The 19,502-nt window shown below is 34.6% G+C and overlaps 1 protein-coding gene and 1 long non-coding RNA gene across 2 annotated transcripts in view; both read left to right on the top strand.

Annotated features, from left to right (window-relative positions):
* Positions 1–2,314: 2,314 nt before the first annotated feature.
* Positions 2,315–19,502, top strand: part of LOC140990701 (uncharacterized) — a 147,398-nt gene continuing 130,210 nt past the window's right edge. Inside the window, exon 1 of the long non-coding RNA XR_012177685.1 lies at positions 2,315–2,471. This is a non-coding gene — a long non-coding RNA (uncharacterized lncRNA). The remainder of the gene's footprint in view (positions 2,472–19,502) is intronic.
* LOC140990365 (protein phosphatase 2C 51-like) lies at positions 15,428–17,817 on the top strand. Its single transcript, XM_073460036.1, has 3 exons — positions 15,428–16,177; positions 16,747–16,852; positions 17,323–17,817. The coding sequence occupies exons 1-3, from the start codon at positions 15,470–15,472 to the stop codon at positions 17,655–17,657; spliced, it is 1,149 nt and encodes a 382-aa protein (XP_073316137.1). The 5' UTR covers positions 15,428–15,469; the 3' UTR covers positions 17,658–17,817.

Here is a 19,502-nt window from a genome sequence, read left to right as displayed (position 1 = left end):
TAAAAAAAAAAAGACGAGTTGGGTCCAGAGATTTCTCAGCAGACTGTCGATGTAGTAGCCCAGATCCGTGACAGGATGAGGACTGCTCAGAGTCGACAGAAGAGTTATGCGGACCTGCGGAGGATAGATTTAGAGTTCGCCGTGGGCGACCATGTCTTTGTGAAAGCGGCACCTATGAAAGGTGTCATGCGATTTGGAAAGAAAGGGAAGCTCAGTCCGTGATTTATTGGACCATTTGAGATCCTTGACAGAATTGGGACGCTAGCTTATCGTGTTGCTCTTCCGCCGAATCTGGCCGGAGTACACAATGTGTTCCACGTCTCTATGCTGATGAACTATATGGCGAATCCTTCGCATGTGCTGAATTTTGAGCCGTTGCAGCTCACTCCGAACCTATCTTATGAGGAGAGACCAGTGCAGATCTTAGACAGACAGGAAAAGAAGCTTCGGAACAAGCTGGTTAAGCGAGTGAAAGTCAAATGGCTCAACCATTCAGAAGAGGAAGCTACGTGGGAGTCTGAGACAGAGATGAGGAGTCGGTACCCCGAGTTATTCGGTGAGTTTTAATTTCGAGGACGAAATTTCTTTTAAGGGGGGGAGAGCTGTAGAACCCGTAAATTAGACTACGTATAAGCCATGCATAATTCTAGTATTTTAAATTAAAATTATTTTTTTTATTGCATGAGTATTTAAATTCTTTTCTTTAAATTTATTTATTTTACGTAGTAGTTTAATTGTCACCTTTTCAGTTAAATAAGTGAGGCCGGACTGGAGATGGAGTATTGAGATAAGTTAATAATGACTTATTTAAGAAGTGTTAATTTAGCATGTTAGTAAATATAATTTAAAAAGTTGGCATGCATGCAAGTTATTGAATTTCCTTGGCATTTTAATTAAATTTTTTAAAAGCATTAAATGCATGTTTATTTCATTAAATTGTGTTTAATTATTTTTATGCATCTTATGCATAATTCATGCATGATAAGATTTAATTCATGAAATTTTAAAAGTTCACGCATTAGGGTGTCCAGGTGCATTTCACGTTCGAACGAAGATCGGAGACCGGTGAATTTTTCAGGAAAATTATTTTATTACGTGATTTATTTTTATAAATTAATTTAAAGCGTTTTTAAGTGTAATTTTCAAGAATGAGAATTTTTGGGTATTTTTACCCGCATGATTTTTATTTTTTTAACGGTATGTGGATTTTATCGAATCGGACGACTTTTTAAGGGTTCGATAATATTTTCAAAATCTTTCCAACACGAAATATTTTTCTGGAGTCCGTTTGGACTTAATGGACCTACTTTTAAGCTTGTTGGGCTTAAAACCCTTTTAAAGCTTTTAAAATGCAATTTTTGGCCCATCAACTAATTCTCTACCTATATAATTAAGTCCTTAAACAACCAATTAACCCTAAATCTAGTGTTTTACTCCCTAAGCAGCCGACACCCTCCCCCCCCAGCTGCTGTCACTCTCGTTTTCAGCAACCATCACCAGCTGAAGGCCACGGTTTTGCTTGTTCTTGCATCCAAAGCTCTCCGACGCTCCTCTCTTCTTCCTCCTCACGTTGTTACATTTACCAGGCACGTTTTGTAGCATCATTTCTGCATCCCTCACGTGTATATTACAAATGTATATGTACCCATGCATGAAATTTCTCGATCCAACGCATAGCATGGAGGTTTTTCGGTTTTGGGTAAAATTCCTGCATCTTTTGATTTATCATTCACGTTTTCTGTTTTTGGGTGAAAGGGGCTGCTGTATTATGATTGTAAGGGGCTGAACATGGAAACATGATGTTGTTTTGAGGATTAAATCCCTGCTGGTGGCTGTGGGATGTAGGGCCGAGTGGAGATGTCACGTTGTGGTGAGGGTATGGGGGAGATCGCGTGTCAGGGATTTAGCCGGTGGTGCAAGGGCCTGGACCAGACCATTTGGAGTCTGAGCCGTGGTTAAGTGAGGCTTGAAACACTTCTGGTGCAATCCAGAAGACCGAACGAGTGTGGGTGAGGGGTAGCGACCGTGCGTTGGAGATCTCGGCGTGCGAGTGTTGTGAGGCTGCATGGGGCTGGAGTTTTGTTTTCTTTGAGTTCAGAGGAGTCATATGGTGATCTAGGGTAAGGTGGACAGGGGCTGGTACGAGTTGTTTTGTGGTGGGAAAGAAAAACGTGACTATGATGCACATGGGAGTGTTGGGTGTGAGAAGGTAGATGGGTCCAGCACCTTGCTTGTTCTGTCCGAGAGATTTAGGGGCTTAAATTTGGGGTTGTTAGGACCTTTTTAAGTGTTTTTAAGTTATGGTAAAAAAAAAATTTGGGAAAATTTGGTTGAGTTTCGGTTTGATTCGGGTTAAAATCGGGACCCCGGTCCAAGTTTTAAAACGAATCGGTTAAGTTGTGATTTTGGCTCGAGTTTACGTCTAGGAATACTTTTAAAAATGTTTGGGGACATTTTAAGGAGTTTGGTAAGTTTCAGGTCAATTTTAGAGATCCAGGGATGAAGCGATAATTTTTGGGTTTCCAGGGGCAAAATGGTCATTTTGCACCCGGGGTGAGATTTTAGTCCTAGCAGCGCCCTGAGCACAAATCATAATATTTTAAATGTTCATGCATCACATTTGCGATTTTTATGCTATTATAATAATTATGGTGCATGCTTGGTTTAAAGGAATTAAGAGAGAAAAGTAAGAACGTGAAGAGCACTCCGTCTCCGCCGCGTCGCGTCGTTATGTCGTTTGTTTTCTGTCAAAACAAACCCAGGCATGTTTATATCTTCTTTCACTCTTCAATCAAGCCATATATGTATTTTTAAATATCACAAATACATGATTTTAATGCAAGAAGATCGAAATTGTTCATATTTAATGATGTTATTTATTTATAGTACGTGAAAAAATATTAGTTTTGAGATTTATGCGATATTGCTTGTGGTCACTCCACTCTCATGATTAAATCCGGTCGCCAGTTACCGGTCAGTTCAGTTGTTTCACCTAGTATACTGTGGCAGTAGTCTGATCAGACATACATTATTAAGTCCGGTCGCCAGTTACCGGTCAGTTCAGGGACCACTTGCGTAGACCATAATCTCACCTGAAAATTATTATAAGTTATTTCATTACAGGGCTCCAAGGAGCAAATATTTTCACTATGATATTTTCAGTTCAGTTATGCACGTACTATAATTACCATTGAAAGGATATTTTACGTTACACCTCATTACAGGATATTTTCACCTGCATGCGGCTTTATTATTTATTTACTTGTTATTTACGATATATGCATACTGAGTCTTTAGGCTCACTAGACTTGATTGTTGTAGGTACTGATGATGTCGGGACCGAGGGCGGGGATCAGTGAGCCAGCTCGAGTCGGCAGTAGTGGGACCCGAGGACCTCACTTTTCAGCATTTATTATTGTTATCGCTCCAACATTTTTACCTACCGTTGGATAAAATTTTTACAGTTATTTTTACAACATTAATTTCTTCCGCTGCTATTTGTAAACATGATACGTTATTCAACAGTTTATTTTATGAACTGGATACTTCATTTAGTTTAAAAGAAAATTTTTAATTTTTTCGCAAATTTTCAAGTAAGGATTTCTAGGCCTTTACAACCGCTGCTAGAAACAATGCGGCCTAAGAACGCCACCTTCTCTAACCATAATTCGCACTTACTGAACTTGGCAAATAACTTGTGCTTCTACAAGGTCTGCAACACTGTGGTCATGTGTCTGCTGTGATCCTCGTGATTCTTTGAGTAGACAAGAATGTCGTCTATGAATACTATCACGAACTGATCAAGATACGGCTGAAATACGCGATTCATGAGATCCATGAAGATCGCTGGCGCATTCGTCAAACCGAACGGCATCACAAGGAACTCGTAGTGGCCATAACGAGTCCTGAAAGCAGTCTGCGAAACATCGGCGTCTTTCACCCTCAACTGGTGATAACCAGAACGCAGATCAATCTTGGAGAATACTAAAGCTCCCTGCAACTGATCAAATAAATCCTCAATCCGCGGGAGTGGGTATTTGTTTTTCACTGTAACCCTGTTCAATTCCCGGTAGTCAATGCAGAGCCTCATCGAGCCATCCTTCTTAAGCTCTGCCATCTCTTTCGGCGCTAATCGGTACGGCGCTTTGGATATCGGAGTCGTACCTGGCATAAGCTCAATAGAAAACTCCACCTCTCGCTTGGGTGGCATACCAGAGACGTCCTCGGGAAAAACGTCTAAGAAATCTCTGACAATCGGAACATCTACGGCTGACTGACTTGGTGCCTCGGGGACAGATATAAAGGTTGCTAAAAATGCCCGACACCCTCTATGCATGAGCTTCATAGCCTTAACATAAGGTATAATGCACGGTAAAGGAAAGTACCTGTCTGGCTCAAATAAGAACTGCTCCATTCCCGACGGTCGGACTAGAACAGATCTCCGCTGGAAGTCTATCAACGCTCTGTTCCGCAATAGCCAGTCCATCCCTAAGATGATGTCAAACTCTGGCATCGACAACACAATAAGATCCGCATATACAAGATTTCCATGCAGCTCCAGGTCTATGTCTCGGATCGCATTGTAGCTGCCATCTCCTCGCCTGACGGCAATACTACTGAATAGGCTACATCTAGCCCAACTGTCTTGACCTTGAGGAAATTAGCAAAGACCTCCGAAATAAATGAGTGAGTGGCCCCTGAATCTATCAAGGCCTTATAATAATGCCCATGGGCTGTTCCCGATCCAACAAGTGGGAGTCGGTTATCCCATGGCAGCATTACTCAATGACTCCTCCAGCCCAGTCACTGGAGTTTGTACCTCCCCAGACTCGAACCTAAGATCCCATGGGCATTATAATTTGCATTTAGAAGGATGCCATTTGGATTATGCAATGCCCCAGCAACATTTCAAAGATGTATGCTAAGCATTTTTTGCGACATGGTTGAAAATTGTTTGGAAATTTTCATGGATGATTTAACTGTCTCTGGAAATACATTTGATAATTGTCTTGAAAATTTGGAAAAAGTTTTAAAAAGATGAGAGGAAAAAAGTCTTATTTTAAAGTGGGAAAAATGTCATTACATGATTACTTCTGGAATTGTTTGGGGACATGTCGTGTCATCGCAAGAAATTGAAGTTGATAAAGCAAAAGTTGATATCATTGCCAATTTACCACCCCCCCCCAAAAAAAAAAAACCATTAAAGAAATTCGCTCATTTTTGGGACATGCTGGATTTTATAGGAGGTTTATAAAGGACTTTAGTTTAATCTCTAAACCCATTTGTAACCTCTTAACAAAAGACACTGCATTTGAGTGGACTCAAGAATGTCAAAATGCTTTTGATAAAATCATTCGACATTTAACATCAGCTCCTATCATGCAACCTCCTGATTGGTCTTTACCATTTGAAATCATGTGCGATGCGAGTGATTATGCAGTCGGTGCAGTATTGGGTCAAAGAAGAAACGGTAAGCCTTATGTGATATATTATGCAAGTAGAACTTTAAACAATGCTCAAATGAATTACTCCACAACTGAAAAAGAACTACTTGCTGTAATATTTGCATTAGATAAATTTCGTTCTTATTTGATTGGATCAACAACTATCGTGTTTACTGATCATTCTGCTATTAGATATTTGTTGACCAAACAGGATGCAAAGCCACGACTGATACGATGGATTTTGTTGCTCCAAGAATTTGACATTGTGATCAAAGATAAAAAAGGAACCGAGAATGTCGTAGCCGATCATTTATCGAGACTAGTAACAGGATCATCTTGTGAAATGACACCAATTAACGATAATTTTCCTGATGAACATCTATTTTCAGTTACTACTACACCTTGGTTTGCTAACATAGTAAATTTTCTTGTGACAGGAAAAATGCCACCGCAATGGAGTTCTCAAGATAAAAGAAAATTTTTGAATGAGGTAAAAAACTTTTATTGGGATGATCCGTATCTGTTCAAGTATTGTCCGGATCAAATTTTTCGACGTTGCATACCCGACAATGAGGTAAGTAGTGTCATTAAATTTTGTCATTCAGAAGCATGCGGAGGACATTTTTCTTCAAAGAAAACAGCTGCAAAAATCTTGCAGTGTGGATTTTATTGGCCCACTTTGTTTAAAGACACCCACGAAATCTGCAAGATCTGTGAAAATTGTCAAAAATTGGGTGCGATTTCAAAAAGAAACATGATGCCTTTGAATCCTATTATTGAAATTGAAATCTTTGATTGTTGGGGAATAGATTTTATGGGACCTTTTCCACCGTCGTTTGGATACTTGTATATTTTAGTTGCAGTTGATTATGTTTCCAAATGGATAGAGGCAATTCCATGTCGAACAAATGATCATAAAATCGTCATCAAATTTTTAAAAGAAAATATTTTTAGTAGATTTGGAATTCCTCGAGCCATGATAAGTGATGGGGGAACTCACTTTGTTAATAAACCATTTGCTTCATTAATGAAAAAATATGGTATTACTCACAAAGTAACTACTCCTTATCATCCTCAAACAAATGGACAAGTTGAATTAGCTAATAGGGAGATAAAGCAAATTTTGGAAAAAACTGTTAACTCAAATAGAAAAGATTGGTCTCTGCGACTTAATGATGCACTTTGGGCATATCGAACAGCTTTTAAAACATCATTGAATATGTCTCCCTATAGGTTGGTTTATGGAAAACATTGTCATTTGCCTGTGGAATTGGAACATAAAGCTTATTGGGCGATCAAAACTTTAAATTCAAGCATGGATGATGCCAACAAATTGCGTAAATTGCAACTTAATGAACTTGATGAACTCAGAAATGACGCGTATGAGAATTCAAGGATTTATAAAGCAAAAATCAAATCATTTCATGATAAAACAATTCTTAGAAAATCTTTTGAGATTGGTAAAAAAGTTTTGCTTTATAATTCTCGACTTCACATATTCCCAGGAAAATTACGATCAAGATGGACAGGCCCATATGTTGTAAAGCATGTGTATACTTATGGAGCTGTGGATATTGAAAATCCTAAAAATGGTGATGTTTTTAAAGTGAATGGACAAAGGCTTAAACCATTTTTGGAAAATGAAATCTTTCAAGAAGAGTTTATTTCCCTTTCTGATCCTTGATTTTTTTTGTGTTGCATTTAATTTTGTTTGTTTTTATTTCAGGTTTCCTTAATCTTTTTATTTTCCCGGTTAAATGGCGGATAACGGTACTCCGTGACTCTCATAGTCGGTTTAATCAGTTTCCCATAATTGCTGATACAAAAATAAAAAAAAACATTTCTTTTCTTTTCAAAATGGATGAAATTCTCTCAAAAATTTGTAAATATTTTCCCTCTGTTTCTGAAAATGTTCTAAGAAAAATTTATGCAGGAAGGTGTGAAAGATTGAGATTGCTAATGCAAAAAGGAATTCCAGAAGATATTCGTCTTGTAATAGAAGCTAAGGTCCGATTAGGAGGAGAAGTTCCACAATCATTGCTCATTCGGTATTTGCCTGGATTAGGAAAAAGCACTTATGCGAAAAAACGAAGGGCCAAAAGTTTAGGGGTTTGTCATAAGTGTGCAAGATGGACTTGTGACAAACGATGCAGATCTTTGGGATGTGTTTCCAATAACAGAGAAGATAAAATTGGTTTCATTAAGAATGGGCTGAGTAAGGAGTCTTTAGATAACATCTTATTGACTCTTGAGACGCATTCTAGTGGACATGTGCATATTGAACTTCTCCGTTTATGGAAACAATTCCAAGATGAGCGTCATAGTCTTGGGAATCCGACTAAAAAAGACCCTGTTTGCCAATTTATAAGAAAATTGGATGGGAAGCATATCCTCGACTCATAGAAGGCGTTGAAGCCGTTTCTGGACGTAAAACCAGAGGAAAATTGTGAGCCACAATCACACTACTGTTTACATGCATGTGTGTCATTATTGTTTTTACTGTTTATTCTGTTTACAACTGTGACCCATAGTTTTGTCCTGATAACATATTACCCCTATAAAATCTCTCATCTTTCTCTCTATTTTCGCAGAAAAAAAAAAAAGAAAGTAAAAAAACATGGCTGGAACCTCTGCACAATCATTGAAAAATATTTGTGTATTTTGTGGGTCGAGTCCTGGAAAAAATGAAGTGTTTGTAGAAGCAGCGAATAATCTTGGAAAGATATTGGCTGAGAGAAAAATTCACTTGGTATATGGGGGAGGTAATATTGGGTTAATGGGATCTGTTTCAACATCTGCTCATCTTGGAGGTAGTCAGGTTTTGGGTATTATTCCTACAGCTTTAGCTGAAGGAAATATTACAGGTGTTACGATTGGTGAGGAATTAAAAGTTTCTTCTATGTATGAAAGAATCACAAAAATGATTGAAAATTCTGATGCTTTTATCGCACTACCAGGTGGTTTTGGTACATTAGAAGAAATTTTTCACACTGTTTCTTGGGCACAACTTAATATCCATAATAAACCTGTGGGCTTGTTGAATATCAATAATTATTATGACAGTTTGTTGACATTTCTTGATAAAGCTGTGGAACAGAATTTCATTTCAGAAAATTCACGACGGATGCTCATCTGTGCTTCGACTGCCGACCAATTAATTGATGATTTGGAAGCTTTTGTTCATAAGCCTGATCCGATGATAACAAAGATCAATTGGTCGCAATCAAGCAATAAGAAAAGGAAGTTGGATCATTGATTCAAAAGTCGTGGATTGGTTTGCGTTTGTTTCAGTTTGTTATCTTCAATAAAATTCCAGGTGATATCTCTTTCATTATGTACTCTTTATTAATAGTTATTTTGACATTAGGGACAATGTCATATTCTGATTGGGGGGAGAACAAACTTATAAAAAAAAATTTTAAAAAAAATTTTAAAAAAAAAGATAATAGAAATATATATATTATTTTAAAATAAAATCATGTTTATTGTTTGTATCTTAGTAATTTTTGCAAAAATGTAATACATTACATGTTTGAAAGATTTAAATTAGAACATGCATTAATCTATTTAAGAATGTTTAAATTTTTATTTGAAAAAAAAAGTCAATTTTAGTATTCTGATTATTATAAAAATATGATTTATGAAATCTTTTTGAGTGATTAACCATTGTGATAAAATCAGGTATTAAAGTATATGGCCCAAGATATACCTTATAAGAGTGCCTAAAATTTTAAACTCACACATATTTTGTGAGTGAGTGGAGAGGACTGAGAAAACAGCTTTTGAGCCTTTATTGATAATGAGAGAGACTATCTATTGTTTAGATCTTGAGTTCTTATTTTGAAAAAAAAATGATATTTCCTATAAAAAAAAGGATAAAAATACAAAAAGAAAGATATTGAAGATCTATGTAATTTTTAAGTTATATGCTACGACCCATATATATCTCTCATAAAAAAGAAATATAAAAAAAAAAGAAAGAAAGAGAGAAATTTATTGTACAAATCAAATAAATATGTGGTCAAGAAGCATAAACTTAGTCTGATTCCATGATGTTATGAAAAAAAAATCAGGAAAAAATATATAATAAGAACAACTAGATTTTGAATCAATGGATTTTCTATCTTTTGATTAGTTTGGCTCGTTTGTCTGTCTGCATTCTGTAAACCATTTTTCTGAGCATTTATCTGTATTCCAACTCCATGAGAGAAATCGTTGCCATAAATTGAAACATTTATTAACCTGTGAGGATATGGAGTTGAGACTCTTACTAAGAATTTCTGAAGGCCGTGTACATTTAACTACCTGAAATAAGCTTTGAATTGATCATCTCAAATTATTTCATAAATTATAATTATGATGATCTTGATATAACTTTGACAGTTTTCAAATTTAATTTAAACACTTAGATAGTTTTGATTACATTTCTATTTAAATTAATCAATATGTTTTGTATTGCTATTAACGCTTAAATTGCTAGGGACTAGCAATAAGCTGGTTGGGAGGTGTGATAAACATAAAAATTGTACATTAATTAAATGTTTTATAATATAAATATATAGTTTTTGTTTTATTAAATGTTTAAATATTATATGTTTTATAATAAATTGTATAAAATATAAGTTGTTGTGTAATTACAAGTTTTTACTATTTTTTACAGGTTCGATAAAACAAGAATAAACTTGGCGTTGCAAATGGGATTAAGATGATTCTTGGACCTGTAGAAAGTTGATTATAATATCTACAATATTGTTGACAAGCATGAGATAAAAATCCTCTCACAATTGGGATCAAATTAAGCAACAAATAAAGTTACCAAAGGAGTGGCAGTTTTACCATGCTCTAGTATTTTGACCATATCTCTCAAATTACTTGGTCAAATGGTTTGAAAAAAATACCACAACTAGAAAACTCAATTATCCACATGTTTTTTTTTATGTGAAGAAGCAAATTCGGAGAAGAAGATTTTTAAAAGTGATGTGTAATATAATATAATATCTTGGAACACCAATGAAGACTTATGTGTAAAAAAATAATATTTTATTTGTGGTTGTCTCCCCAAATTTGGCTATAAATAGGGGGTGCATTGTAATGTATTGAGATATCCCTCATTCTATGAACAAACCTTTGAGTTCATAATATTTCTCTCTATATTTTACCTTTATTTATTCATTTAAATACAATTAGCATGTTAATTTCATATTCAAAGTTTTACACTTTGAATAATGAATAGCTAACTTCCTAAAGTTGAGATGATAAAGTGAAACTCTTGGCATGATAATAAGGTTATTAAAAGGTAAGAATTTATGTTTTATATTATTTAATCATTATTTATTGTTTATGTTATATTTATTTATTTAAGTATTTTTATACCCTACTTATAAGTGGGTGTTTTGATTTATTGTTGCTATATGTTACACTAAATTCTTGGAACCATTTAAATGTTAGTTTGGTATTACCAACCATTTAAAATGGATGCCTTGATTTATTATATATTAATATATTATAACACTAAATTTTTGGAACCATTTAAATGTTAGTTTGGTTTTACCAACCATTTAACTTGGATTCCTTGATTTATTATATATGAATATATCATAGTATTAATTTATTGGTACCATTTAAATGTTTGTTTGGTTTTACCAACCATTTAAAGTGGGAACCTTGATTTAGTGTTTACAAATATATATAGCACAATAAATACTTGACCACATTTATAAGTTTTGGTATATATTATATACTTATAAGATAATAATTTATAACATAATATAAATATGATTATTTAATATATTGGAACCATTTTATTAACTTTATTAAAATACCAAGAGTGGATCTTTTAATTTCAACTACTTAAATTAAAATTTGAACAATTAAAATTTACCCATTAAAGATTCAAACAATTAAAATTAAAAAGAAACAAAAACAAAAAGACATTGTAGTAGACTTGTAATTATCTTAGCTTCCCTGTGGATACGATATCGGACTCACCGAATTATACTACTTGTGGACAACCTGCTCTTGGGAGTGCAACAATAAAAGTGACAACAGGAGACATATCAGTTGAAAGAGTCTCCTCTGCAGATAATGTTGCTGATCCACTTACAAAGCCCTTGCCAGGACCATTGTTTGAGAAGCATCGCGAAGCAATGGGATTAAAGTTTATGGGTAGTTGGCTCTAGGGCAAGTGGGAGATTGTTAGAGTAGATGCCCTGTAAGCCAACTGTTAGCTAGGGAATTTATTGACTCAGTTGTAATAAACAATCTTTATTTTAATATAATTCATTATTTCATGGTTTGTTATTTCTTTATCTGTATACACATGTCATCAAACATAGATAAAGACCTTGATTATACTTTAATGCAAATGAATCGTAATTCGATGTTGAAACTCATTTGTAAACACTGTATGATCTAAATTCGTTCCTAGTCGATTCAGCCGCCTAAAACTTGGATAAAGGTCGCTTGAGCTCGAGACTAGCATCTGTGATGTTGTGTAATGCGTTTCTTGGTATGGGCATAGAGATGTCCAAACTTGCAGATGGGTAGTCATATGATGATTATACCGAACAACCCTCACTCGGACTTTCCAAGTGGTTATCATTCATCGAGAGGATAAGTCCGTGGTTATGATTGTACACCATTAGTCTTTATGACCCGGGGCAACACTGAGGCTCTATATGCTAGAGCTGTGCTTTGACTCGTTTACCGGCTCCAGGGTCATCAGGTGGCGAGGTTGGGTACAGTTGCGACACATATAGGAGCTAGTGCATTGTAGTCGGGGATTCACCGATCACCTACGGGATTGGATATCCTATGTGATCTGATGTTATAATAGTGCATGGAATCTCTGGCTAGAGTATGAGATGTACGTTGGAGAAGGAGTTCTCCAATAGTACACGCGATGCCACTATTAAAGTTATCACATAATTATCGAATTAATATGCAACCCTCGATGAACCATTGGTTGTAGATTCGATCGGGATATACGAGATGAAGGGACCGTACTGTACGTTAATCATAACCGACTGGTTCTTGCAGGCACTATTAGTGATACTTAGGGGATCATGGGGCGATGCTACTAGACGCTCTTACCATGATCCGATGGGTGCAATCAGAAATAAGTTCTGACATTCTTGATCAAAGTATTGATGAAAAGAATGGGGCTAACTAGGGTAAGCCCGAATAAAGGATTATGTCCTGAATCACAAAGAGTTGTGAACCCACGGCGAGCTGTATGCCTGAACCATTGAGGGTCACACAAGTACTGGATTGTTTGTTCCCGGTGAGAGAATAAATTCAAGAAGTTGAATTTATATTATGATATAGTAAATTCAAGGAGTTGAATTTATGATAATTAAATTTTGTAGTTGAATTTATAAAATTTGAGAATTTGATTTATTAAACTCAAATGTTGGGTTTATTAAATATTTCATTTTGGAAGTGATAAAAATTCAAGGAGTTGAATTTATAATTTAAATAATAAATTCAAATGTTGAATTTATAATGTATTTAATTTATTAAGCTCAAAAGTTGAGTTAATTAATTAATAAATTAAATAAGGTGTGTATGTTTAATGAGCTTATAAGAGTACAAGTCTATCATAATAAATAATTAAAGTTTTAATAGGCTTTGATTAAATTAATTAAACTAGTTGGACTAGCCCAATTAATTAAATCAAGCCAATTAATGTTAATTATGTCATTAGACTATTATTTAATTATAAATAACACATGTTAATTAAAAACCCTAGCCTATCACAACACAAGGTCTTCGAGACTTTCACTTTCAAAGGAAAAATCGGCCACTACCCTTTTTGAAGGAAAATTTGAGCCATCTCTCAATTAATTTCTCTCCTACGCAAAACTTCTTCCATATTTTCTAGTGCAAATTGGAAGAGGAATAAACCATCCAGTCGTGGACTTGATAGGAGGATTTCATCGAAGAAAGTTCGTAGAGAATCAACAAGAGCTAATCCGTTTATACCGGATTAGTTGGAGTCCAGTGATTTAATTCACAAAGGTATAATTTTTAAACATCCTATGCATGTTTAATTCTTGAAAACAATACGAGTGTCCAAAAGAAGTATTTTGTTTTCAAAATAAAATAAAAATTTTAAACTTCCGCTGCGTATGGGCACGTAGAAAACCGAGATCCAACAGTATTCTCCTATAAATACCAGGTTTGAGCGTATGATTTGGCATTCACTATATTGTTTTCAGCAGCACCCTTAGCTGCTCCACCCATATATCCTCAGTCTCTAACTTGAGCGTCGGAAGGCTACGCCAGGACACCCTCCTGGCCCCCTTCTAAAGATCTTATTTGTGATTTCAGGCTCAGGGTAATTTCAAAACCTGCGTATGGACTAGTGACACTTACTGGAAGCGGACCCTAAATTTCCTGTGAGTATCATTAGATATTGAAGAAGAATTATGTTATAATCTTATCAAGTTTAAATGATAATATCACTATTCGTGCGCGCAGTAACTATTATAAACTCCCTGAATTTTATATAAGATCTTTTAAAACATAATCTATATAGTTTTTATTTTAATATAATCTCTAAATTTTTTAGACCACAATTACTTCACAAAAGTTTAATAATTAAGTAAGAATTACAGTTTATATAAAGATATACAATTCTTAATTTACATCATCAATTTTTGAGATGTCTTAATCGATCGAAGTTGGTCATATTTTCAAATTTTAATTAATTCCGAAAACAGTTACACGATAATCTATAACTCATAAAAACCTATGTGGCCAAAAAAACATCACCATAAAATACCTATTAGGAAGCATCGGGCAAAAGCAAGTGAACTGGCTATATTTGATTGGATTACAAAGTTTTTTTAAAAATAGTTTATATATATATATATATTTTGAAGGATTATCCACAAGTAATTTGAATTCAAATTTCATTTCGATTCAATCTATTTTACGGTGATCGATGAGAAACATATTTATTTATATTTTTAAATTTAATAGATAACTATATCACTTTAAATAAATGAAATATAAAAAAAATCATTAATTTTAAAATAACAAATGTTTAGACAATTATTTTAATTGTACTGCGTGGAAAAACACAATAGTTATTAATTAATAATACACGTAAAATTACGGAACCTTATTTCTTCGGCTCATAGTATTATGTTGCTATGATAAATTTATAGATTTCAAATTTTATATTGTTAAACTATTAGATAGATAAAAGATTAATAAAATTAACAAACCATTCCAAAAATGAATTCTATTTCACGATGCAAATAATTCAAAAATATCCCTCTTAAAATAAATATAACTATCTACTTAAAAAAAAAAACCCATTTCAAAATTTATATTTTAAATTTTAATACCAATTATCAATCATATATATAAATTAATTATTTTTTAATATCTAAATTATTAGTTAGTGAAACCTTATTAGTAAGCACAAAGATTAATACAGTAAATAGTCAAAGTATCAAAATGATATATATATATACACGTATGTCATATGTAAGGTATTAATTATAATTTTTGCTCATTAAGATTAAGCTGACACCAAAATAATATATATGGAACAAAATTTTCAGTTGGAGACTCAAATGATAAATAGTCGACCAACATTAAAATTAACAGTATACAGATTCATCTGATATAAAAATTTGAATCCGAAAATCTCTATACGTGGCCATTTTTCTACAATTAGAAAATGTTTGGAAATATCAAAATGAGACACGGAGTACGAGGTCATTGACCCTGCTCCGCCCTCATCACCGACACGTGTCCCGTCCTTCAACCATACACGTGGACACGTGTCAGCCCCAGCCAATTGGAACCGTACACATAAGTCGGCGGGATTTTTGCTAACTTACGCCTCTGGGGTCGCGTCTGAGACCGCCTCAATCACACCACGTGGCGAAGATGTGGAGTAGTATGTTTTGTATAAAGCATCTATCGTTGCTGTCATGCAGCGTTTATATTCTTACATTATATTCTTCCTCAATTTTTTCGCTTTTGTGTGTGTTAATGAACGTTCGGAGATGATTTTTGACAATCTGAAAAAAGGATCGGTGGCGGCGGAGGGTGGGATTTTGTCGAAGAATGCGCCCGTGGATCGGAAGATCGGAGAGATTGAATTCAATGGTGAGGGGAGGAAGAGGATGAGATTGCGGAGGGTTAGGCCTGTTGTTGAGGCGGATTCCGGCGGGGGTATGACGGTTCTGTCTGATTACGATGCTGGTTTGAAGAAGAAGAGATCTGAGATATTGATGGAAAATGAAACGCTTCCCTCTTCTGGGGGTCATGAGACTCACCGCAGGGCGTTTGGATTGACGTCGGTTATCGGCCGGCGGAGGGAGATGGAGGACGCAGCGGCAGCGGAATTAGGATTTCTGAGGGGAGGTGGGAGGAGGTACGATTTCTTCGGAGTCTACGACGGGCACGGAGGGTGCCGCGTGGCGCAAGCCTGCGGTGAGATCTTTCATAAGCTGGTGGGGAAGATCGCGGAGGAACAGAGCGGCGGCTGGGATAATAAGAATAATGTTATCGATTGGGAGAAGGTGATGGCGGCGGGGTTCGAGAAGATGGATGAGGAGGTGAATAAGGCTGGAGAGGAGGTGGCGACGACTGGCTCGACGGCTGTGGTGGCTGTGGTGGGGGATGAGGAGGTAGTCGTCGCGAACTGCGGCGATTCAAGGGCTGTGATTTCTCGCGGCGGCGTCGCCGTACAATTATCGGACGATCACAAGGTATATATATATATATATATATGTATGTACACGTATGCACGTACAATTGCATGCAAATAATATGAATCTTTTTAAAAATTATTAATAATTATATCAAAAAAATTTCTAGGATCTATAAATAATTTAATCTTATTTTATAAAATTGAAGAGTTGAATTTAAACTGATGAGATTTGAATTAAAATTATAACATCAATGCTCCCAATCTGGATCTGTGTTTTTGTCTCGTAAAAATAAGGATTGTATCAGGTTGGGGGTGATGTAATGAGAAAGTAAAATCGATACCTTTGAAAAGGGTTTTTTTCGTCATAAAAAATGTGGTGAATGTCTCACGATTCAATTTTATTTTAAGAGGGATAAGAGTTTTCGTTCTAATTCAACTTATACAAAAAAAAATTTCATTGTGAAAATTAGACGATCTATTCTCTTTACAATAGACTTAAATATTCCTACTACTCCATCGAACTTGAATAAAATTCGTTAAGTCGAGGAGCGCTCTCCGCCCTCGCTGAAATACGATATGCTTCTTCTTTAATTATTTTGATTTCTACCTTAAATATTTGTTCTGCAGCCAAATAGGCCCGATGAGTTGGAAAGAATTGAAAATTCTGGAGGGAAAGTCATAAATTGGAATGGCCAGCGAATCTTAGGCGTTCTCGCTACTTCAAGATCCATAGGTAACATCATATCACTTGATTAATACACAAATAGTTTCATCCCATAATCCTCAAATGTTTAGTATATTAATTGTATGTGAATGTTGTTTGATTTGGGTTTTGATTTGTCTAGTTTTCAAATTTTAGTTTTTGTACATTATTATATTAAAATAATAAAAATTAGTGCATTAAAATCAAATTTGAATACTTAATAAATTAAAATTCAAAATTAGATGATTTTATAGACCAAAAATATCACATCTCCTACCATAAAAACCAAATTTATTGCTTTAAAATCAAATTTTGGCTGTTTAAGACAATTTATAGGATATGATATTTTTTTCTGTCCGATATCATTTCAAGAGCTAATAAAAGTAAGTACACCCAAACCCTTCAAGACATAAAATCAATCCCTGCATCTCATTGCCTCAAGTTTCTTTCCAGTTGATAGCCAAGTCGATGAGACTGACTTCGTATCTCCTATTCTACAGGCGATGAGTACCTGAAACCATATGTGATAGCTGAACCTGAAGTAAAAATAGCCAACAGAACTGCACTCGACGAGTTCTTGATACTTGCAAGCGATGGATTATGGGACGTCGTCTCGAACGAGTTAGCGTGTCAAGTGGCAAGAAGGTGTCTGAATGGGGAATTGAGGGCAACAGCATCGAACCCTAAATTTTCAGAAGTTGATGACTCTTCATCAACTGGATGGAGTCGTGCCTCCGAAGCGGCGGCGTGTCTAACAGAGCTAGCAATCGGCCGGGGGAGCAGCGACAACATTAGCGTCATAGTTGTGGAATTGAAACAATCCTCAAGTGTTTAATTCCGAGTAGCAGTTTGAAACTAAATGACCAAATGAGTAGATACTAGTCTCGAGCTCAAGCGATCTTTATCCATGTTTTAGGCGATTGAATCGACTAGGAACGAATTTATATCATACAGTATTCACAAATGAATTTCAACATCGAATTACGATTCATTTGTATGAAAGTATAATCAAGGTCTTTATCTATGTTGTTCACATGGGTATACAGATAAAAAACTAACAAACCATGAAATAATGAATTATATTAAAACAAAGATTGTTTATTACAACTGAGTCACTAAAATCCTTAGCCAACAGTTTGGCTTGCAGGACATCTACTACTCTAACAAGTATAACTCTTAACATCTTCTCGAAAGTGGTATAAATTTAGCTCAAGCACGCAAGGGTGGTGACTCTCGCTGTTTAGCGTACAATATATGTATACTGTGATGAAACCTTCCGTATAGAAAAGCCTATCGTGTGGGTTGATACCTAAAAAATGGGAGAAAATTGTAATTGTAACATACTAAAGACTTAGTTAAAAGCTCTTAGTTTTAATATAGTATCTAAATTTTGTTAAAAAGATCACTTAAAAATAAAAAATAATGTTACAAAAATTAATTTATGAGCCACATAAAGTTAACTAAACTAACTTTGCAAATTTCTTTGTCAAAATTCAATTCCCATGAAAACAAACAAAATTGAAATGCAAATTATTAATTTTGAATAAGAAAGTACTTTTTAACACAAATGGACTTTTGGTCGAACAAGAGAATTGAGCAATCCTATTATTTTTCAGGCAAAAATTTACTATATGTATAAAAAAAAATTGTATTACATTCAATCTTCAGGCATTACTTGATGCATATAATTAATGTGTCATCAATTTCACCCAATTGGAATAAATTTAAAAAATGAAATTGTAATTTTAATCGTCTATATTTTTTTAAAACAAAAATTTATATAGTCTAATTTTAATGTTCAATATTTGAAAATTTTAGTTGAAACGTCCACTATTTGTTTTTCTTAAAAAATACTAATTTTTTTTCTAATTAATCGGCCGAAAATGACTATACATATATGTATACTTTTTAAAATAAATTTTGCATCATTTTAAAAATAAAACAACTAACTATATTTAAAAATCAAAAAGAAAATAATTCGAAACATAAAATCGTCAATCGTTTACCAAACCTAACTTAGCAATATTTCAAAATCAACCTAACTCTAACCTCCTCTCAAAATCTCTCAAAAGCAATCATAAAAGTCGTAAAAATCTTTAACATAAATTTAAATGTAAATGCGAAAAACTAGCGCTGGTCCTCGGGTAGTGTGCACCTTCAGTCCAGTAAGATCAACCATCAAGTCCCTCAACAATATCAATATCATGCTCACATGCATCGATCACACCTATTGAGTCTATTGACTTCACAAACCATAACCATAATAGCAAGTAATACTTATACATTCACAAGCAACAGTGAAAATATTTTTACTTAAAATAACATTTGATGAACATGCATAACTTTAACATTTTTCCTTTAATCGAAAACATTTTCTTTTTCATCATATACATATATGTTTTCCTTTTCGTTAAATTCAGATCGTTAATTGTGACTTTCGTATTAGCTGAAGATCGATGGATCTATCTACGTATTACCACATATTGGGCGGCGGGGACATCAGCGACACTCTCACCAGTCAACTGAGCCTTGGCCTTACATATCATCATAATAATCTTATCATCGTATTAGTCACAATTACTTCCCCTCCTTCAACTTTTCGTATTTTCATTACTTATAATAATTAAAGCATGCATAAATTAATTTTCTTTTAAACCAAACATGCAACATATATTTTAAC

Source organism: Primulina huaijiensis, chromosome 12 (assembly GCF_012295235.1).
Source record: "Primulina huaijiensis isolate GDHJ02 chromosome 12, ASM1229523v2, whole genome shotgun sequence".
Taxonomy (NCBI): Eukaryota; Viridiplantae; Streptophyta; class Magnoliopsida; order Lamiales; family Gesneriaceae; genus Primulina; species Primulina huaijiensis.
This window is presented reverse-complemented; position numbering and strand designations above follow the sequence as displayed.